The sequence below is a fragment of the Larimichthys crocea genome, chromosome VIII (assembly GCF_000972845.2).
Source record: "Larimichthys crocea isolate SSNF chromosome VIII, L_crocea_2.0, whole genome shotgun sequence".
Classification (NCBI taxonomy): domain Eukaryota; kingdom Metazoa; phylum Chordata; class Actinopteri; family Sciaenidae; genus Larimichthys; species Larimichthys crocea.
The window spans coordinates 7,648,656-7,671,639 of NC_040018.1; the positions used below are offsets into that span (position 1 = coordinate 7,648,656).

At 42.1% G+C, this 22,984-nt stretch overlaps 1 protein-coding gene across 3 annotated transcripts; it reads right to left on the minus strand.

Moving 5' to 3' along the window:
- Positions 1-2,730: 2,730 nt before the first annotated feature.
- vps35 (VPS35 retromer complex component) lies at positions 2,731-21,970 on the minus strand. 3 transcript variants are annotated; one of them, XM_019274042.2, is made up of 17 exons: positions 21,842-21,970; positions 18,709-18,807; positions 17,523-17,619; positions 15,975-16,098; positions 13,840-14,022; positions 13,212-13,431; positions 11,841-11,924; positions 10,100-10,209; positions 9,718-9,814; positions 7,853-8,001; positions 7,377-7,584; positions 6,894-7,049; positions 6,574-6,696; positions 6,295-6,474; positions 5,886-6,125; positions 5,609-5,752; positions 2,731-4,384 (listed from the first exon to the last, which is right to left on the minus strand). In XM_019274042.2, the coding sequence occupies exons 1-17, from the start codon at positions 21,842-21,844 to the stop codon at positions 4,205-4,207; spliced, it is 2,397 nt and encodes a 798-aa protein (XP_019129587.1). In that variant the 5' UTR covers positions 21,845-21,970; the 3' UTR covers positions 2,731-4,204. The 3 variants fall into 3 exon arrangements, with proteins under 3 accessions (XP_019129587.1, XP_019129588.1, XP_027137172.1); XM_019274043.2 differs by having other exon boundaries at positions 18,709-18,795; positions 21,842-21,930; XM_027281371.1 differs by lacking the exon at positions 11,841-11,924 and having other exon boundaries at positions 21,842-21,955.
- Positions 21,971-22,984: the final 1,014 nt, after the last annotated feature.

Consider the following 22,984-nt stretch of genomic DNA (forward strand, 5'->3'; position numbering starts at 1 on the left):
AAATCCGTTTTATTTTTTCACTGATCGTTCTCTCCCCTCTCCACTCTAGCGATGACATCACTCACTCTAGCTCTGGAAAGTTCTCGCAATACACACCCATTCATTTTTTGGCTTCGTTTTTCTGGATTTTTGGCAAAACCGTTTGCCAAAACTCTTAGAAAAGTCATAGCAATCGATTCCCAGCCGAGCCGCACGTTTTGATAATAATAAGTTGAAGAATAAGGGCGGTGGATAACATATGTGCTTTCAGGCACACTCAATAACTGATCGTTCATTCCACTGTAAGACACAGAAAACACTACTGTGACTTTCTATCTTCGTCAAAGTGCCAATAAAGGAGGATATTAATATTTTATTTTCACAGCAGATGACTTGAAAGGAGACAATAATGGTACACAGTGAAAACATGTAGGCTAAAGTCTAACATGCAGTAGTATATACTCCTCCTGCCTGGTCTTGATGAGTTGATTTGGGTGAATAAATCTAAAACTGAAATAAGTTCAATAGAGACAAACAGACATATATTCTACAACAGAACTTGTTTTTATGAGCTACATTTGTATTTGACTGTGCTGTGTTCAACCTGGACATGACACAGGTCTTCTGGTCCTACAGGTCCACACAGGGGCCTCAGTGTTCAACACTGTGGCAGCTCTAAGCTCAGGGTTCAGTTCCAGGCGTTGACCCCGTGTTGCTGTAAAGGACTACACATGTGCTCGCTGTGCCGGCCTGGGTTTACTCCCACCGTGTTGGTTTTCTCCTCTCGGATTTGAAACAACAGAAAATAGAAATGAATTGATTTAGTGTGTTCTCAATAATCAGGAGCAGTGACACAATCCACAGCAAACACGACAACAGTAGTTACAGAATATGACCAGCAGGTGTCGCACAGTGTCAGAGAGAGAAATGTGGATCAGAACGGTAAGAGTACATATATTGTATAGGATGTTAAGTGAATATTTGTCTCTCACATACTGTATGATTTTTAAAACAAATTAGAACCCCCCTACAGATCATCAAGGCCAAAAGTGTGATTCAGTTTTATTTTATTATTTCTGCATGTTTTAGTGTATTTACCTTGTTTCTTTGTTTCTACTTAAAGAACATAATAAAACATTTTCTTACAAAAAAAAGTCCAAGGCAGTTATTAATGTTGCCAGCATGATAGTGTAATGTTGTGTTTAACTATGTTGCTCACGATGACCCTCTCATCCCCTGAAGAACCCTGGTGGGTGAGGAAACGACCAGCAGGACTGATGTCTTTTAGCAAAGCTTCTCTACTATGCTTTTGAGCAAACAATGTGTGGGTAGTCTGTACTGTGTTTAATAAAGGCATCCTCTGGTGGGCAGGCTGGGCCATATACAGGAAAGACATGGAGATCATGCCAGCTTCCTGTAAGCAAGATCAGGGCAATACAGTCCTTAAACTGTATTACTTGTTGCATCACCACAGATCATCTGAAAAAGGTTTGACAATATAGTGGCCCCCCATAGACCTAGAAACGGCCCTGGCTGGAGGTCGGAAGAAGAGAGACCAGTGATTTTAGACACTCTGTGTGTGTGTGTGTGTGTGTGTGTGTGTGTATGTGTGCGTGTGTGTGTACAGATAGTGGCTTCTTACCTTGAGTTATGTTTACTTAACATATCATTTTAATAAGTAATACAAATCTTGATAAAAAAAAAGTCTATATCATCTATGTAATGATATTAAACATTGGATCAGTTTTCATCAGGTTAAAATTATGTTACATTGAACTCACAGTCTGTCCGTATGTCACAAATTTAGGAACTTTAGGATCAATAAACAATTCAAAAGTTCCTTAGAATATCCAGAAATGACAGTTTGTCAAGACTCCGTTAATAAATTTGACATGCAGTGAAAACTGTATTATTAAACCAACAGGATCTCTCTGTGGTTCCTGTGAAGTCGGCTCCGAGGTGGAGCATCACAGCAACATGGTGATGTCACAGTTACCCACATCCGCTCAGGTTTTTATTTTTGACTTTGTACTTTACTTACTCGTCATTTGTTATCTTTAAAATGATCAGTATCTTTTTTTAAAAATCAGAATTTTGAATAATTCATCACTATGTATTAAAAGAACTTAGTGAAAGAACTGATGGTTTTTAATCTACTGTTACTGGTTCTATTTAACTGCTATTTATACATGTGTATATATTGTTTAAAATAGGATATTCTATAGGGTATATTGTTAAAGTTTTGTTTTCTTGCTATCACTTACCGTTTGGGAGCTGCGATAAAAACATTTTCCCTACGGGGATTAATGAAATATTTCTGATTCTGACTCTAATGCTGCCACCTGGTGGTGACACCATCCAAACAACAGAAGTTTCTTTGTTTAGTAGCACAGTGAACACTGAGTGAAGACATGCAGCCCCTCTGAATCTCTGCTAGAAATCTAGTATCTTAGGTCTTTTTGGTGTAATGTAACAATAAACCAGCTTAATCACTAAACAGTTAGGAGACAGAGTATTAGTGCCAGGAATAAGAACAAGTAAATGAAGTGATCAGAGAAGATTTTGTTTTATTAAAAAATAAAATGCTTATTTTTTTCCCCCTCTTACGCCTGGCTCCAATAATCTTCCATGAAGGCCAGGGAGAGAGATTAAGAGAATATAGATTTTTATACAATTACATGCCACTGAAATTCAAAAAGACAGATTAGCATGGGAATAACACAGACCATAATATATGACAGCCACTCAGTATATTAATAATGATACGATTTTATTATATTAATATGCTGCGTGTAAAATTAACAAAATGCAAATATGTATTGTTAATTTCATTTTTATTTCAGCAAATGACAATGATAATTGCTATTTAATCTGCTTTTTTTTTTTAATTATCTGATTTACAAGTGGGTTTACATACAGATCGAGAGGGGAGAGAATACTGCCTGCAACAAATCAACAGGAACAGCCAAGAGAGAGAGCGATCACTGGCAGACGCTGCAGCAAACTATTCCAAAAATCGGACACACAAACTTGTACATGATGACGTTCTCGGTATGGCAACGCGTCAACTAGCACACAATCCTGAGGAATCACTGCACCCACCCCCCCAAAACAACAGACTCATCTGAAAAGGACCGTCACCGAGCTTACAGGATTTCAACAGGGTCGCCAAAATGATGACGTTTTGTCATAAAGACGTCACGGTTTGGTGTGATCCATATAGAGTAAAACTGAAAACCAGGCCGTATGGTACAAGCACACTAAAAGCATGCAGACACATGCTGCAGGTCTGAACGAGGAGTCCAGAAATAAACTGACACATGAAACATGGAAGGTCTGACAGAGACACAGATCTGATGGCATTAAAAAAGAAGCGCCACTTAAACCATGAGAGGCGAGGAGCGTTTTCACACCTACAAATCTCTGGATTTGTGAGGTTGTTAAGTTTCTTTGCAGCCCAGCTGGGACAGCTGAAGGGTTGAAGATCATGAAGAATACTGCACGATTACTAACTGTTCTTAAGTTCCCATGAAGAAAAAAAAAAAAAACATTCAGCAGTTTTTAAATGGGAACGTTTGCTGCGTCATTCCTGCGGGGCCAAACTTTGCATATGTGCTTCCATTTGTCTGGTCTTCAGTTTGGGTGGTCCCCTCCTATGCTGTCCTAAAGGACAGCAGAGTTCTTGATTATTCAGGGGTGGAAACTAGCTTGTCTGTAACACAGCTGTAATGCCACTATTGGGATGTCTGTAGCTAATACATTCACTTCTCAGTATGGAAAGACGTGAACAGGCGAGGGGCTCGATGGCTCAGTGGGTACACCTACAACAACAGTCTACTATCGACAAGAAAATGATACAGGTTAAAGACAAATTGGTCGGGTAGGAATTCAGAAAGGAATGGTGTCTAAAACTTGTGCAGTGTTGCTGGCACACACTTCTTTAAAATGAAACGGGTCCAACCTGCTGCAGAAAAGCTCTGCTGCTGAGAGACAGTGACGAGGAAACGATGCAGGAAAATGAAGAAGAAGAAGAAAATGAAGGAGTGAGTTCTTTTAGCTCTTCTTGACATTTATATTTATTCCTGGCCTACAGGATGGGACTGTGTGTGTGTGTGTGTGTGTGTGTGTGTGTGTGTGTGTGTATGTGTCTATGTGTGTGCATTATATTCATAACATTGTGAAACATCTATGAATGGGCTTCACATCCTTCCGACCTGCAATAGTTTTAAAGGACCAGGCCCTCATAGGCGGGGCCCTCGGACTCCGGGGATTCTCTCTGCAGGCGGAGATGCTCCAGTGTGTTGTGGAAGTGTTTGTTGATCTGCTCCGTTTCCTCGCTCGCCTCCAGGTTGGGAAGATCTTCCCTGATCTTTTGAATCAGCTGGTTTAATACTTGGACAGTCACCTGGACGGGTGGAGGAAAGAGTTGTTCGTTAATCATTGATCTGATTACATCTATTTTCACCCCTATTGTGAATAATCCCAGCCTGATTTCCAGCCTGGGATGTTTGATATTGGTTTCAAACAGTGGGGGGATAACGGTGTTCATAGACTGAGGGACTTACTCTCGGACAATGTGGTTCTTTCATTTGAACAAATGAGAGAGAAATATTCTATCCCCGGACATGACTTCTTTCGTTATTTACAGATAAGGCATTATATCTTGCACAGTACTACTTTAATTGTGAGCTATAAAAGCTCACCTGTTGAGAGATTATTATTTTTAACATACAGCGAGGTATCTGTGAGTCTGTTTTACAATTGATGATGAAGAGTGGAAGGATGTCTGGAGACATGCTAAATCAATTTCAGTCTGCAATCATGCTAAAGCCATACAATTCAAGGTTATACACAGAATGCTCTCCCAACCACAGGCATCATTTCAATCTCTCACCCATGTGCCTTTAATGCAAGACAAAAATTGGTACCCTAACTCATTATTTCTGGTCATGTTTGAAATTGAAAATGTATTGGTGTAATGTGTCATCTGAACTGGAAAAGATATTCAGCTTAGACCTGGAGATGGACCCTGTGTCTCTCATACTGGGCCTCCCAAGCCGACGCTTAACTTCCAAACATAATAGAAGGCTGTATTGTATTCTTACTTATGCAGCAAGGAAGAATATTTTATTGCAGTGGATTAACGAAAAAGTACCAACTGTTAAAGGCTGGCAAAGTGTGGTGTTTGATCTAGTGCCATTGGAGTATCTTACATGTATATTACATTCCAAAACAGACCAATTTTATAAAGTGTGGGAACCGAAATTGAACTATGTAGAGCCGAGTGTTTCTAATATCATGCTGCAGGGATTTTCTTGATTGCTCATACCGCACATTATTATTGTAACCCCAGAGTATTGTTTATATGGATCTGAGCTGGTGTTCTGTCTCTCTTTTTTGTTCTTTTTTCTTTTCGATTTGTTTTTGTTTACTTGTTTGTTTTGCTTTTTATTACTGTGAATAATATTGTGTCCTTTACATGTAAAATGAGTGAAAAATTAATAAAAATATTGTTAAAAAATAAATAAATCATTGATCTGATTAATCCTCATCTCTACATGTAATGTTCACTGCCCCTGCGAGCTTGTCTCATTAAATGATTAGAAATGTGACATTCGTGGTGTCCTACCGCGTCGTTTTCCCGCTCATAGAAGCAGACGTATCTGTTGAGGATTTCGATGAAAAGCTGGACTTGCAGCGACGGGTCCATGCACTGGTTGGCAATCTTCAGAGCTTTCTTTAGACACTCCATCACCCGCTTACCATCACGAATCTACAGATGCAGCATGAGCAGTGAGTGGACGTGGTGTGCGCGCTCACAGCACAGCATAACAAAGTAAATCTAGTATTCCAGATACAGGTATGTCTGAAACAGTGCAACAACAACAACAACAACTCAGACGCACCTCTTCACCGTTTTTGTCAGTGCTGCGACCTGACCAGAACAGGTGGGCGCAGATGCTGACGGCCCGGCACTGGTCGGGCTTTTTCAGCAGCTTGGAGGCGGCGAGCGCGCACTGGGTCCTCAGCGGCTCGTGGTTTTCTTCGCTGAAACATCGCATCCGCTCGAAGGTACCAATGATCAGTGTGATGGCGGCCAACTGGGCTTTGGAGTCACTGATCTCGTCCTCGTACAGAGAGAAGGCCTGGTGAGGGGGTTACAGCAACAGCTTTTTATCTCATTGGTTGTGCTTGAAAAGGTCAAATAAAATAATTTAAGCTTTGAGCTTCTGCTCAGAGGGTTTATTGTAACCAAAGATGTGCTCGCCTGAATTCCCAACAGATTCAAAGGTCTGGCAGTACTAAACGTCGTACCTGTGACATGAACTCATAAGCTACAGTCTCGTGATTCTCAAAGCCAATCTCCCCAGCTGCCAGCGCCCCCTGCAGGAAGAGTCGAAGCGGCAGCTCGGCAAGCTCGGCCTTGATAAGTGCACTGATGGTCTGGTGAGCGAAGGAGAAGATCTTCTGACACTTCTTTTCCCACTTGTCATCCTGACGAGGGACAAATTTGAGAGAAATGAATAACAGAGCAGGACAAAACTACAAACGCCTTGTGTGAAGTTGTAGTGAAACAAAGTTTCGTCTGCTCACCACTGATGAGTTTTCCTTGTATCTGAAGGCCAGCTGGTAGGCAGCGAACACCAGAGGAGGGAGTGTGTAGCGAATCCTTTGGTTTCCACCCGCACCAAAGTGTTTCCGGGCTGTGTTCAGAATCTGACCACAAAATCACAATGTTAACTTCAATCAGCAACAGAGACAACAAAGCACAACATTTTCTAAAGCATGCTGTAGTTTCAGTATGGCATATAAATCAATAAATCTATCACAAATAGAAACTGCAGTGGCAGCAGTGCACACAAAGTACTTCAACGAGTACAAGAGATCCTTTAATGTTGAAGAGAGGGACCCACAAGGTACTGTTGATCAGGGTCTTCAGAGTGGAGCAGATGGATGAAACGACCAACAAGGCTCTGCTCCTCGGCGAAGTCTTCAGGGTCAGGATCATCAGCTGGTTGGTCTGGCTGGTCCTGTATCAGTGTGGATACCAGGCTCAAGATGGCATCCACCTAAAGAAAGCAGGAAGGGAAGGAAGAGGTTTGAGCTGATGTATTTATTTTTCTAAAAGTCAAAGTAGTTACTTGACCTGAGAAAAGAAAGATCATCTGGCATTGTTGAGGTGAAATCTGATGCTACTTGTCTTGTCTGTTGCAGAACTTCCATCAACTCCTTGAAAGTCTTAATGAGGAATAGCTGAGTTACAACCCAATCTAGTACTTCCGTGAGGTAAGTTCATTTTGGACAATGTGAAGTGATCATGGATGGATTATAGAACCATGGGAGGGATGAGTGGAAACAGTTCATCAGTTATGTGTGTAGGGAGCTAACAAACCGACCTGTTCCTGTGCCACAATGGTGGTGTTGTAGTCCAGCGTGTTGCTCAGCACGTAGCAACTCATGCTCTTGCGCGACTCGTAGTCGAAGTATTCAAAGAGCGGTGGGAAGTGCTTGAGCTGCAGCACCGTCAGGATGTTGTTGTAGGTGTCCACCGGGATCTTCAGCAGCCGGGTGAGTTCCTTTGACACTGCGCTGCTGGTTGCTATGCTACAGGAGGGAGAAGGAAAAGGTCAAAGTGCGTATACAAATGTCAACGCATGTGAGGCAGAGAGTAGATTTAAAATCCAGTTATTCTGCTCTGTCCTGTCTGTGGCACAGGCCACGTCGATTAGATTACAGACCCTATTATTTGACATTTGATGGATTACTGAAAAACACTGGCGAAATCTTCAGTAACTGCTAGACCCATCCCCTTTAACACTCCATATACACTAGTGGTAGACAAAAACACTGTGTGTAATCATTGAGGACTTACTGTTCCAAGTTGAGCTTGTTGAATATCTCCACAGTGCCCTCCAGGACCTTATCTACATAGTCCACGCGATCAGGGTAGCACTTCATAGCCAAATTGATGAGCGAGACCTGAAGAGAGACCACGTCCTCTGATGGCATGTCCTGACGAGACTGAAGGAGGAATCAAAGTAGAAACATCACCGACATTTGTTTGAAACAACACTCAGAAACGCAGAGTTTAGCTGACGTGGAATAAAAAGTCTGAAGTCTGTTTCTCTTAACCTTCACAAAATGTTTCCTAACATCAAGAAGTCATTTAGTACCGTTTCAAACTGAAATCTGGAGGACAGCAGTGTGGGGTAAAGGGGCAGTGTTTGACTTTGACACAAGACTGGTGGTTTAAATGATATTGCCTTTTAACTCACAATGGTTTTATTACACGTACAATGAGTAGCGTTAACCGGAGTAAAACATTATCTTTCACTTTCTCCGTTGAGGCTCAGTCCTGCCTTCAGGAGAGGAGCACAGATCACACCAAAACCATATTATCCACTCGGCTGATCCTGCTCCCCGGTTTCTCTCAAGTACCAATAAAAGAACTGACCTAAAAAAAATCCCCTGGGCTCTTGATAATTTAGAACAGGATGTACTTCACGCACCAGCTCAGGAGGTTCAACCTGCCACAGCAGCTGCTGCTGATCCAGTTTTACAAAACGTTCATCACACCTCCAAAGAAAAACCACTACAGACCTTCAAACATCTCCCCTCTGGTGGGCGCTACAGATTGATAAATGTCAAAACAACTTCTTTCCACATGCAGTCACACTATGAACAGTTAAACAATCCCTGTGCAATAACTCTAAACACTAAACCATCTAATATAGTGCAATTCATTTATTAAAGTTTCACATACATGTTGCGTAATGGCACCTCTATCCACCACTGTCTAAGCCAGGGGTCCCCAAACTTTTTTTGGTGCGGGCCACATCAACGTGACTTTCTGTGATGGGGGGCCGGGGTCAGTCTATAACTGATATGATATTAGTCCCACCAGGATTTCACAGGCCTTTTTTAAAATAGTTGCGGCCTAAAATGCCTGATGTTGCATGAGGTTTTCAAAAAAGTTGCGGTGAAAGTTGCGGTGCTTTTTACATTTTTGTTGCGATTTTGTTGCGGGAGGAAGTGAAAGTTGTGATAAATTGCGATTCGACAGTCGCGGTCCCGGGAAGTGGCGAGGTCCAGGCAGGAGGGCGCTGTAAAGCTCGCGGCCGGCGGCCGTGAGCCACCTTCACCCCCAAGCCTTTCCAAGCCGACCCAGAGCCGGTGGCAGCGCACCGCCGCGGAGGAAATGCGCCCGCGGAGGCCAGCCAGCGGCGGGGAGAGGTCCCACGAGGGGATCCTCCCACACCGTGCGGCCATCCCTGACCCGCCGAGTCGAAGACTGCGCGGAAGTTTATCACGAGCAAAGTCACGTCGGAATATACCATTGTGTGAGGGGATGAAAATTAGCTAGCACTGTAAATAGTTCGTAAATAAGGTAGATTTTAATTAGAACGCCAAGCTTAATCATTAAGTGTGGATATTTTATAATAGGAAAATGCAATTTTGAAAAATAGGCCATGTTTAGAGGGATTGTTTGGGATTGTTAAGTGGGCCACTCCAATTGTTTAGGCGGGCCGGATGTGGCCCACGGGCCGTAGTTTGGAGACCCCTGGTCTAAACAGAGAGCACGGAGGTGTGTACCTGCATACACCACCCATGTATTTGTATAAATAACTTGATCTTACTTTAAGAAATACTTTATACTTTAATACGTTTACTGCACTGTTCCTGTGTACGGAGTGATTCGACTGGCTGTCAGAGCGGGTTAACCTCACGTAAACTAACCTGAATGACAGTGGCCACTTGCTGAGAGAAGATGTCAAATAGTTTGATCTCGGCTGGAATGCCAGGACCATCTTCTCGATGAGCAAACAGAGCGAGTCTGAAAAACAAACGCAAACACTCAAATAATGTTTAAATAACATTTTGTTATTTATCGACTGAGTTGAAGCAGCGGTTATTCTCTTTTTTTTACAGAGAAGATACAGTTACTCTGTCCTATTGAATGTCTGTTATACTGGATTTTATTACAGGGAACAATTTTCTGGTTTACATTAACACATTTCATATCTGTTGCATTTGAAAATAACACACAAACCGAGAAATGATCTAGATGTAAACTGAGCTGCTACTTCAGTGTAAATGGAAGTAGTAAATGGAGCTGTACCTGTCAATGAGGGCAATGATGATGTTCTTGACGTTGACGTGTTGATGGAGCTCAGCACAGGAACGCAGGAAAGGATTCAGGGTCTGAAGGTGGAACTCATCTGGGAAAACCTTTAAAGACAAGACGGGAACAGCTGAGCTGATACTTCATGTTATTTGTCTAGGAGACAAAGATGAAGGTTAAGGATTGAACACAACATACACTTTGAAATGCACTGAGACTATGTCTACAAATAAATATTTTAATGAAACACACACACACACACACACACACACACACGTCCCTCTCCTTTCCTCTCTTATTCTTTCTTTCTCTTTATTTGGAGAGTAGGGATGTAACGATGCATCGTGACACGATTAAAAATCGGTACAAATGCGTGACGACTCGCATCGGTTGACAGAAAAAATAAATCGTGATTCTTGGCGAATGGGAACCCGCACAGCGCATGCTCTCACTGGTCAAACAGGTTTCCTGGCGCGTTATGTGAGCGTGCCATATTTGGTCCGTCCTGCCATGACTTCAAACCCCACCGGGAGTGTTTCAGAAGTGAACGCTTAGCCCGCCAGACTTTGTTTACTTGCTCAGATTTGGACATTTTCCGGGTGTATGTTCTTCTAAACATGCTTCTACATGTGTAAATATGTTACGTAGTTGGTTAGTTAGTTTCGCTTTTGTCTGTTTTTACGACCGGCAGGCCGGTATTTTATTTTGAAAATCCACTGGCTTCTCTTTGCTTTTTCTGTGTCTGGCTTTCGCCCGCTCGAGGTGCTCTGTGGAAATTGACGCGTGCTGCTCGCAGGTTTTAATGTTTTTATTTTATTGTTATGTACAAAACTTACCAGCCACATTGGCTGGTGATCAAAAAAGTTAATGTAGAGCCCTGGTTACGCCACCTCGTGAGCGAAAACTGAACATCACACCAGTTAACAGCAGTTTACTGTGAGATTGTTTCTAAAGAAAGCAGATATTTGTCATGTGTTTTGTTGTTTAAGATGTAAGTTGCACTTTTTATAAGAGAACACAAACTGTTTGAGAGTTTCTGTAAAGAAATATTTTTTCCTACAAATAAAAAGTATAATAAATATAATAATTTTATTTGGTCATAACTTGTCTGTAGCTCATTTTGATTAAAAAAAAATCGTGAAAAAAATCGTATCGTGACTCGAATCGAGTCGTGAGTTGAGTGTATCGTTACATCACTACTGGAGAGTCATTAAATAATAATTCAATGTCAGTATCACTTCATTCATTATTCAAGTTTAAGCACGTTTGCCAGAACCTGTCAGCCCCCAACCCGTGTCTAAGCCTGGTCAGGAGGAGGTGAAGGAGCTTCACGCTGTTCTATTCACAAAGCATCTAAAAAAAAACACAATGCCTTCTATTCACACACGATACTTCTCACTGCCTGAGCAAAGCTTGATTGATAGCGTGATGATTGAAGACGACAGAGTTTCAGTTGAGCACAGCCGAAATGCTTGTAGACTAGTAACAGTAACCATAAGTACAGCTTACAGGTCTCCCAATATCAATTCAGATACCTCAAACTCATGGAGTCACTCAGCCTGCGTGAAATCAACTGTGAAGTAACAATAATCCAGAGACTGATGTGTCTCTAAAACATGAGTCTGGTTTCTGCTGTGACTGACTGAAGTGATAGCAAGAAATGGTAACAAATGTTTTTAATGTCATGGTCAATATCAGATAATAAAAGGTCACTGATCCAACAGATTGAATGATCAACCTGAATGATGCACTCCATTAGATACTCCTGAGCCAACGAGTCTCTGCAGTTCACAACCTGCTCCAGGACTCCAGAAAGAACAATCTGTGGAGAGAAACAAAGACTGTTTGACACATGACAAATCAATGTTTCTGGGTGTCAAACGTAACAGTCATCCTCCTCCAGTTCTTCCAGTCAAGTGACCAAAAGAGTGAGATTGAAGGAAGTAAAAAAAACAAAAAACCTGCATGCTTCAAACTAGAGCTGCACGATATGGACTATAACCAATATCTCGATATTTTTAAGCTATATCGCGATATACGATATATATCTCGATATTTTTATTTCTCCTGTAAATCACTATGAATGTTAAATTCAACCCTTTGATGCAAAAAATAACATCAGTATGATGATTCAAGTAGACCCTTCTATTAGATTAATAACGGCTGCGCCGCGTTTTAGCTGCGTCCTCTACCCTGCGTCAACTCACACCGGGCGCGTCTTGGCAGCGTAGTGAGCCGGCCGTATTCACGCGAGATCACGAGATCACGCGAGAATCCTGGACGTATGTCAGACCCCGCGATAAACTGTGTATAAAGAAAACAACAAACAGCTGACTTTGCTTCTCCAATGTGGAGGAGATTATAAAAAGCATCTGTTGTGTCATGAATTATTGTGTTGTTCCACTACAACAATTAGTCTCTCCTCGTTTATGTTGAGACACTTTGATCGATTGACTGCTGACCTGGTGCCACCGGTCATGATGTAACGTTGATGTGAAGTTGTGATAAGCTACATGAACTGCGTATTGTGTTTTATTTTGAAAGGGGGCGGAAATTTATTATGTTGATTCTGTGTCGGATTTCCTGTCTGGTGCGATCTGCTCTGTTGAGATTTCCGAGGTTTAGCAGCGGCTCGTGTCAAAAATAGAAATGCGACGGAATGCTCGCGCCATGGCGTGGAGAGACGCTTCAAAAAACGCTCCGCAGCGTGCCCTGTGTGAGTGCTCTCATTGACTAGACTGGCAGCGATCAGCTCCGGCGACCGTGGCGCAGTCGTAAAGCAGCCTTAACGCCTCCGGTGGGCCTTGTCTCTCCTCACTGGATACAAAAAGTACGCATGCGGGCAGGGGATTTTTCTGGGTGGGCGGGGAAGTCTGCTGCGTGCTGTGAGCAGCACCAGTAGTGAGTGACACAGGCAAAACTCCGGAGAATTAAATATCGACGGCTTAAAACATTTACGTGACAAGTACTCGATGGTCGCGATATAGTCATTTCATACATCTCACGTAGAACAAGCCTGTAAAGATCTAATGTCAAAATACAAATTAACACACACACACACACACACACACACACACACACACACACACACACACACACACACACACACCTGTTTGTACTTTTCCACGTTGACGCCCTCCAGCTGGCTGAGGCGAACTAGGTTGGTGCCCACCAGAATCCTGAGTTCTTGTCGTTCCTTCTCCCTCTTCTCTCGGTCTCGGCTGTGACCCTGATGCTGCATTCGAACCCACAACTTGTTCATCTCCGCAAAGTTCAGGAGGACAAAGTCAATGGAGTCATTGATGTCACCGGTCATTTCCTCTGTGCCCCTAATGCAGTTCGGAACAAGGACACACGTCAAAACACACCAACACATTGTGACATGACATCTAAACTGTAGGTATGGATGAAACACTGTGACGCAATGATTACGTAAGATGGTTTCCACCACCAAGTATCCTTTAAAGGAATATTTCAACATTCAACAACACTCAGATAACAAAAACTATATGAACTGACGTGTTGGTGCCTAAAGGAGTTGTTGAAATGTCACCAGAGTTGATTCAGAGGTTGAAATTTTAAAACTGACCTAGCGACAATAAATATCTTAATGTAATATGTATGACTGCACTGAGGGCAATAGACTGAGACAATACGTAAGTTGCTGGGGAGTGTCGTCCTCGCTAACATAACATGCACAAAGAGAGACACAAAGACACAAGGCTGGTCTGGCTTACTCTGCCTGCTCCCCGTCGTCTGGCAGGATGTTGCGGGTGCACTGCAACAAGTAGTTTCTGAGGAAGAGACCCCTGAGTGGGTGCTGGACACCGCGGCACATCTCCACCAGGTCCTTCAGGATGTCCTTACGGGACTGAGGGAAGGAGCGGACGTACACCACGCCTACTGTGATTAGCAGATAGCTGTGGACAGAGTGGCAAAGCAAACGGGCTCGGTCTGATGAGAGGTTCATGTTTGCCGATACATTAAAGTAGAGAGTAAATCACAATTTTCAACATGATATGACATGTCTGTCCTTGGATGACAACACACAGCATTAGCTGAAATCACAAAGATGCCTGCCAAGATCAAACTGAACTCAATTCAGGTGCCTTTGATCATTTGCCCATTTAACACAGACATAATGACAGGACAGCTGAGCATAGCAGCCACCTTAACTAGGGCTGGGTATCGATTAAAATTCCAAGAATCGATTCGATTCCGATTCTCAAGACTGAGAATCGGTTATCATAATCCGATCTGATCCAGTCCGATCTCGATTCGGGTTAGTGTTATTAAAACCATTTTTTTGGTCGCCTGAAGCCCTCGTTTTCAACAATGGAATACGGGCGCATATCTTTGCAAATGTAACCCGCAATCACCTCAGTTATTTTAAGAGAACGTACAGAAGTGGCTGGTAGTTGTAGAGTTTTCCTTGAGTGTTCTTTTGTCTGTAGTTTTATTATATTTCCGGTGAATTTCCATTTTTCCCACGTTCATGAACGCATCATAGTCATTCCGACGGGCATTGAACGCACCTCGCATGTGTGAGACGCCGTAGTGTAGTTTAAACACGGTGCACGCCTGTTTCAATTCAATGATGCGACTAGTGGGGTTAAAGTTCACCGGGGGAAAATGTATTAAAATTATAATTTAACTAAATCGATCTTTGGATGTACGAAGGAATTAATAGGCAAATCGATTCAGAATCGGAAAATTGATTTTTTTCAACACAGGCCTAACCTTGACAGTCACAAATGTGAGCACTAAGAGTTTGGAATGGCAGCAGTCAGGAGAGTTACATTTCTGTTTATGTGAAACTGAAAATCATCCCTCTCTCTCTCTCTGTCTGGTTGATTGCTACCTTCCTTCACACAACACACACAGCAAAGTTCTGTTTATTTCTGACTCACAGTTTTAATCCCTGGTGTTGGAGTTTAAGATTAACTGTTGCTCAGTCACATCAGCAGCACAATCCTACCGGATTTCTACCTCTAACTCTTTACTTTACTTTAGAAATGACACAGGAGACTGTGCATGCATGTAATAGGTCTTAATGTCTGAAACACTGTAAAAAAAACCAGGTTCTGATCATCTGTCCAGCTCAGCCGCTGTACGATATGAATTCACAAGAACTGCTTTGGTATCAGATGCGTTCTGTTTGCATCTGTAGTCCAGTCTGCATTGACCAATCACGTTTGAGCAAGCTCTGTTCACATTAATAATAATAATAATAATAATAATAATAATAATACATTTTATTTAAAAGCGCTTTTCAAGGTACTCAATGACACTTTACAAAGAAGAACATCAAATCATCAAAACAATATAAGATAGTACACTAAAAACACATTAGACATTAAAAGCAATTTTAAAAAGGTGTGTTTTTGTCAGAGACTTGAAGTTCGGCAAGTCAGTACAGTGCTTGGTCCTGGGTGGAGGAGTCAGGAGGTTTGCATCAGATGAACGGCAGTTCTGGTGATTTGGTTTATGTGATGTTCAAAGGAGAGGTTATTGTCAAAGATGACTCCGAGGTTGCGACTATACGGGGATGGAGACAGGGTGGAGTTGTCGATGTTGAGGCGGAAGCAGTCTGCGGTTTTGGTGAGGGATTTGGGGCCGATGATGATCATGTCTGATTTGTCACAGTTTAGTTTGAGAAACATTAGTGGAAAGATGGGAATGAATGTTCATTCTGCGTTGCAATCCTATTTTATCCCATCCTATTTAAAAGTTTGACATTTTTAATGATTTACAACAGCCCATTAAAAATGTATTGTGGTGATTTGATATAAGAAACAAATTATTCAATTTAAAGAAAGAAAAAACACATTCTGAAGCTCATTTGTGAAAGCTGAGTTGAGGTGATACTCACAGTCTGGGGATGATGTTTCCTGCATACTGGACCAGTTCGTAGAGATCTGCCACCTTGCGTCCTTTGGCGAACTCATCAGTCAGATAAACCTCTAGGTAGTGGAGTTCATCAGAGATAGCCATATCTGAAAAGACTGTTAGGGACCAAACCCACCATAAATCATCCACAAACAAACACAATCGCTTACATCATGTCGACAGCACCGCAGCTTTAGTCCTTTACCAAGGGTCTAGTAGGGCTGCCACAAACGATTATTTTGCAAGTCGACTAATCACCGATTATTTTTTCGATTAGTCGACTAATCGGATCATGCATAAATTGACTGTCCCGGAAAGGGGCGGGTAGGCGGGCACTGTAAACCTTGCGGACGGAGCCCTGAGCCACCTTCGCCCCCGAGTCTTTCCATGCCGACCCAGAGCCACCGCGGAGGAAATGTGCCCGGCGGAGGCCAGCCAGCGCCGGGGAGAGGTTCCACGAGGGGATCCTCCCGCACCGTGCGGCCGTCCATGACCGGCCGAGTTGAATCACCCGGGCAGACTGCGCGGAAGTTGCGGAAAAATCGTGGTGATTGGTTAAAATTGCAACACCGCCCTGAATTCACCAGGATTCACTGAAGTTGCGTTGAAGTTGCAAATCGCAACATCGTGAATTCCTGGAGGGTCTGTGTTATGGTATCATTTACGGTACAGTCAGGCCTGACGCCGATTACCACTACTGCGCATGTGCGTAGGTGTGTGTGTATGTGACAGAAAGGCAGACGCGGCAGTGGAAGCTACAGCCGCAGTTTTGAGAGAAAAGCAAACTAAAAAAACAAAACAAAAAACGATGCGTCGACTACTAAATTAGTTGTCGACGATTTTGTTCGCCGACATAATCGTGACTAATCGACTGATCGTGGCAGCCCTAGTGTCTACACAGGATGTGTTTAGCTTGGGCAGCACTCAGAGTCTAAGAAACAGTCTCAGTTTAATCCTGATGCCTCTATATGACCTACATAACCAAACAAGACCATCAGCGAGAGGACTGGCTATTTCTATAGAATTATTCTTAAAGCCTGCTGCTGGGTCGGATTCAGTAGATCCCTGGTGAAATTAAACTGTGAGAACATTACCACTTTTGTCCAGAGGAGCCGACAGCAGCACAAAATCAAAGTTCTTGTAGCTGCTTCAAGTTACCGACATCAGCTGATTTTTCTTTAAGGCTGAGTCAGGTTGTTCATTGTATTTGCGGTAGTCAGAAAAGAAACTGACTCACCAAGTTTTTAGGCTCATACCTCTCTGGAGACTGTTTGACATGAACTGTCTTTCTGCTTAATGGTGCTACAATCCAGGTTGGTCCAAATGGGTCAACAGGGAAACTTTCAGTTATCCAAAGAAACGAAGGACATATTTGTTGGACTCACTGTTGACAAAACGATATGATTTCATGTGAAATGTTGCAATCCAACATGAATATGTCAAAACAGCAAAGCCAAATGATATTGTTACATAGCCTCGTGTCTATCTTAGTGAAATTTCCAACACAAATTACACAACTGCAAAAGGATACAGAGCTCGTAGTAGCTCTTTGGAGAAAGCATGGAGGTCCTCAGCTCACCCAGCATGTTGGAGGCATGCTTCAGAGCATCCATCAGCTTGTTCTTGTCCTGCAGACGACACAGAGTCAAGCTAGGAACGTGGAAAATAATCACACAACCAAAACAAGGAAAAAAAATGACTTTATATCACATCTATAACAAGCTACACACTGATTTTACATGTAATGCAATCCTGTCTTTCAAACTGCAATCTGTTATTTGAGCATCCCAGCCAACCAACACACTGGAAGCAGCTCAGTAAGGTGCGTCCTGAACGGCTTCAGCGCTCTTCGGCACACAGCTGGAGCGTTCTTCCTTGTACTTAAAAACTTAAAACAAACCATTCAGACAGCCTCATGCCAAATATGAAAAAAAAATGCTTCCATGTCTCTTTTCAGGAATGTTTTTATAGATTTCTTTGTGCATCTTTTAAATCATTAATCACTTCATAAATAGCATTGTTCTCTGAATTTATTTCATTGGAGCTAATCATACAACCCATTACACATATCTGTGTTTGTCTCTGTTCGCTCACTTCTACATAATCATTCTCTCTGGCCACATTTGGATGTGAAAAAGTACCAAAGTCATGACAGCCTGGTGGCAGAGTGTTAGATTTTCACCAGGCCTGACACTTAAAGATATCAACAGCTTACCCAGATAATCATTTCAGTGGTTCAATGTTTATTACAACAATGACACCCGACCAGGGACTGTGGTCTTTTAATATACATAGCTCAGAGAGTGTCACCAGCTCTGATGATTCACATGATTCAGTGAACAGCTGCCTATCATTACAAAAGTCTGAGCCCAGTATTACACAACATTTTCATTTAGAGTGGGAAACTGTTCTCATCCAGATCGTATCCATGAGCTGGAGGTATGCACCCACAGTGTGAACAGATTCTGCTTCTCGACAGCTGACAGACTGAATTGCCATATTCTTTCACTTCATATAGGACTTTGAATTCATTCGCTTGGAGCTCCCTTAAAAGAGATTTCCAAATACTATTTAGAATCCATTTCCCTGAAGGAAACTGATATGTGGAATTGAAAACGTGCGCCTCAGCAAACAGGTTTCATCGTCTCATCACAAGGTGGATTAAAACTATTAGTACAAGCAGAATGTTTATTTATGACAAAGTGAAATCATCCTACCAGGCATCGCTTCATCTGGAACGACTGGACCTTGACAGCCTGCACAGCTTCATCCAGAAGCTTCTCCTGTTCATCCTGAGGAGACTGCTGCGTGGTCGGCTGAGACAGGAGGAGAACAGAAACACAGCCAGGTTTGAGTCTTTGCTTCATCTACGACATGTGTGTCAAACTCACATCCGGCCCGGCGTGTAATTATATCCGGCCCGCGAGATCATTTTATATTATTGTTATTAATGGCCCAGCGGTTTGAAGTGCTGGTAACACAATAAACTACAGATCCCATAATGCAGCGCTTCAGCTGCCTTGCCGAACATTTCCCCCGTCAATCAAGTCTAGCTTATGATGCTGCAAGTTATCGCCAAATCAGCCAGGGCCATTTACCGAGGGAGAATTTCTGAAGAGCTGCATGATCAAGGTGTTTGACGTCTTATATCCAGACAAAAAACCAGATGCTGGCAAATGTAAGCCTGAGTAGAAAGGCTCTGATAAAAGAAAACTGAATGATTTGATTTGTTATTGCTGAAAAGCACAAATTATATTTAAATTTCCAGGTTTTGTTTGTTTTGTTATGCAGCATGTTCATATTTTGAATTTGTATAATTTTGACAGGATTATATTTTTATGGAGAGCAAAATCTTTTGTCTAGTTTAAATTTTTTTGCATATAAAATGACATAAGAGTAAAGAAATTTGAATGTTTTTTCTTTTATCGTTTACATTATTTCTAACTTGTATAATTTTGACAGGATTATATTTTTATGGAGAGCAAAATATTATAAGGTATTTAAGGTTTAAGACCGATTTATTATGGAATAATATTGCTGTCTGTTTTTTTTTTTCATATTTATGTTCAAAAAAGTTAAGTTTTAAAAGTTTAGTTTTAAGTGTGTTCAATAAATGTTTATCCTGTTCAGCCCACGAACTAAAGTGTGTTTTGGATTTTGGGCCCCCTGTGCAATTGAGTTTGACACCCCTGATCTACGAGGTTCTTCACAGAACACCGCAGAATGAATGAAGGAAGCGGAAAACGGAGGAAAATTATCTCATTATCATGGGAAAACGGAGGAAATTATCTCGCTATCACGGGAAAACAGAGAAAAATTATCTCCTTATCACGGGAAAACAGAAGAAATTATCTCCTTATCATGAGAAAACGGAGGAAATTATCTCGTTATCACGAGAAAACGGGTGTAATAAAATGTATGTATGTATGGCCTTTTAGGGCTTCCGTATGTATTCATGTGGGTGGAGTTACTTTAGCAGGTGACTTTGCTCCAGTGTGACTGGACTGTGTGATTATCTGGCTCTGGTTAGTGAGCTGCACATCAGACTTGATCCAACATGTTAGTGATGGGAAGTTCAGCTCTTTTTAAAGATTTGGCTCTTTTGGCTCGGCTCCCTTCGAAGATCCGGCTCTCAAATGGCTCTTCATTTAGTATTTAGCCTTCTATATTAGCCTAATTTCGCAATTGTGAATGATTTGTGCGCTATTAAGCAACTTTTCATCAAGTGTGCAAGATTGTTTTTGTCTCTGCTCTAATGGATATTTTCATTTTTACAAATTCTGCACTCACTTGCAGTCTCCAAAATCATTGAAATGCAGCCAGATGATGCTTCTTTTTTTTAGTTATCGCTTTTTCTTCTCTCTCATTTCTTTACTCCTCTACCACTACACCCACAGGCCCTGTCCTTCTTTCACATAATGGTATGATCCTAGTCTGTCCTTGCTTGCAATTGGCTCCATCGTATCCCTCGTTTATCGCGGGGGATACGTTCTAAAAATAACCCGCAATAAACGAAATCCGCAATTATTATACATGTTTTAAGGCTGTAAAACCCCTAACCACACACTTTTATACACTTTTTTTTTTTACACGCATTTTGTACAGTACTCCCTTAGTTAACCAGGATGCAGAACACACGTGCAGTTCTCCCTTAGCCAATTTAGGACGCAGAACACAATGCGCGTTCATACTGTACAGTACGCTGCTACACCAAAAAAAAAAAAAAAAAAAAAAAAAAGCATGCAAAATTACACCAAAAAAAAAAATCCACGAAACAGCGAGTCCGCGAAAAGTGAACCGCGTTATAGCGAGGGACAACTGTAGTTCAAAAAAGGCCCGCGAAATCCTGGTGGGACTGATATAATTTCCGGTTATAGACTGACCCCGGCCCCCCATCACAGAAAGGCCAGTTGATGTGGCCCGCACCGAAAAAAGTTTGGGGACCCCTGCACTAGACTATCGTTTTGTTTTTTCGACATCTCGAATTAATTATCTTGTTATTACGAGAAAACGGGTGTATGATGTATGTAAAATGTATGTATGTATGGCCTTTTACGGCTTCCGTATGTGTTCATGTGGGTGGAGTTACTTTAGCAGGTGACTTTGCTCTGGTGTGACTGGACTGTGTGATTATCTGGCTCTGGTTAGTGAGCTGCACATCAGACCTGATCCAACGTGTTCTGTATTGGACGGGTAGCAGACCTGTCAGTCACTCATGAACAGGACCTGTCCCCCAGCTTCAGTACTCACTGATAACTCTGAGCGCTTACATTGATGCGGCTCCGTGTTTGCGGGTGGCGCAGGCATGTTTGCACCAGATACAAAAAATAACACACATATACTGTGCGTGTTCTGACCTTTTGACTGTTTTTTTTGTCGGTGGTAGTACAGCAGCAGTGCTGCTAAGCAGCTGACACAGTTCCTCCGTGTTTACGCGCCGAGGCCAAAACATGAAGCTCCACTGAAATATGACACAGCAAAGCGGAAGAGGATGCTAACAACAGCTAGCGCTAGCTGTCACACCGTGTCCCCGGGTTTGTCCCATAAAAAATGTCACGGGTTATACCCACTCATGGCTCATTTGAACAGACACGTAACGCGGCCTGTCAGTGCACAGTGACGGTCTGATGCATGCCGTGGATTAAATAAACAGAGTAAAAACACACAGCTGCGTTAGCTGCTCGTTAGCATAGTTAGGCCGGAATACGCTCACACACACAGTCCGACTTTAGCTGCGTTCAGGGCGGACACTTTAGCTGCCTCACTGACCCGACACCGAACTCAGGACAGGTATCCTGAAGGAGACAAACGCCCAGAGTGATATTATATTTATTTAAAAAAAGCGCTTACCATGGTTCTGAGGTGTGTATCGGATCAGTCGGAGAAGGCTGGCCCTGTCATGTGACTCACATTAATGCTGCCTTCACGGTCTCAGCACATCAGAGGACAGGCGTGGTCAGAGTCCTGCAGAGATTATGCTGCACATGAACTTTTTATTTATTTATTTATTTATTTATTACACATTGAGCTCAGGTGAACAGGTCAGATACATACAAAAAAAATCATAAAACAATAAAACTGTTATCACAGTTATCAGTGGTTAAATTGGCTTTTGTAAAGAGGGAGGAGTCAATATCTCTCAAAACATTTGTATTTAATACACATTTTATCAATTTATAACCTACTTGTTTATATCTCACATCAATTCACATATTGGGTAACTTATTTAAATCAAATCAATTTTATTTGTATAGCCCAAAGTCACAAAGTAATCAAATCAATTTTATTTGTATAGCCCAAAGTCACAAAGTACAATTTGAGGGCTTTACAATCTGTACAGGGAGTGACACCCTCTGTCCTTAGACCCTCGGTTCGAGTGAGGAAAAACTTGCCCACAAAAAACCTTTAACAGGGAAAAAAGGTGGAAGAAACCTCAGGAAGAGCCACAGAGGAGGGATCCCTCTCCCAGGACGGACAGGCGTGCAATGGATGTCACGTGTATCACATATTGTACAATTACAATAACTGACAAAATGACAATGAATTACAATAAAATGATAAAATGACCACAGTAGCAGATATTGTAGCAATAATGACAGTAATAATATGTCTAGTGGACGTCGTGCAGGATCACAGCAGCAGCCACGATCCACAAGAACCTGCTGGACGACAGAGCACAGAAACTCTGGGGAAGTTTGGTTAGTAACATGCATTAATGAGACATGTATGTTTACAGATGGTGAGAGGGTTTTTGGTAAGGGAGATGTGACTGCATCTTCAACCAATACCGTGCCTGGCTAGGCATAACCCTGGGGCCTACATTTCACCATCGATCTACACTGCAATTTGTAAAACTTATTCACAATATACACCATCAATTCACATATTAACAATATTTATTCACATCCCATCAATTTACACTATTATTTGCATTACTTAATTACATCTCATACCATAAATTCACGTGGTTAATTACATCTCACACCATAAATC

Bases quoted from the DNA above. Each gene is read 5' to 3' on its own strand.
- vps35 (XM_019274042.2), bottom strand. The intron at 16,099-17,522 runs GTATCCTTTTGC...CAGTCTTTTCAG, and splicing joins AAAGAGCTACTACGAGCTCT to ATATGGCTATCTCTGATGAA. The intron at 7,050-7,376 runs GTCGGTTTGTTA...TGCTTTCTTTAG, and splicing joins CCATTGTGGCACAGGAACAG to GTGGATGCCATCTTGAGCCT.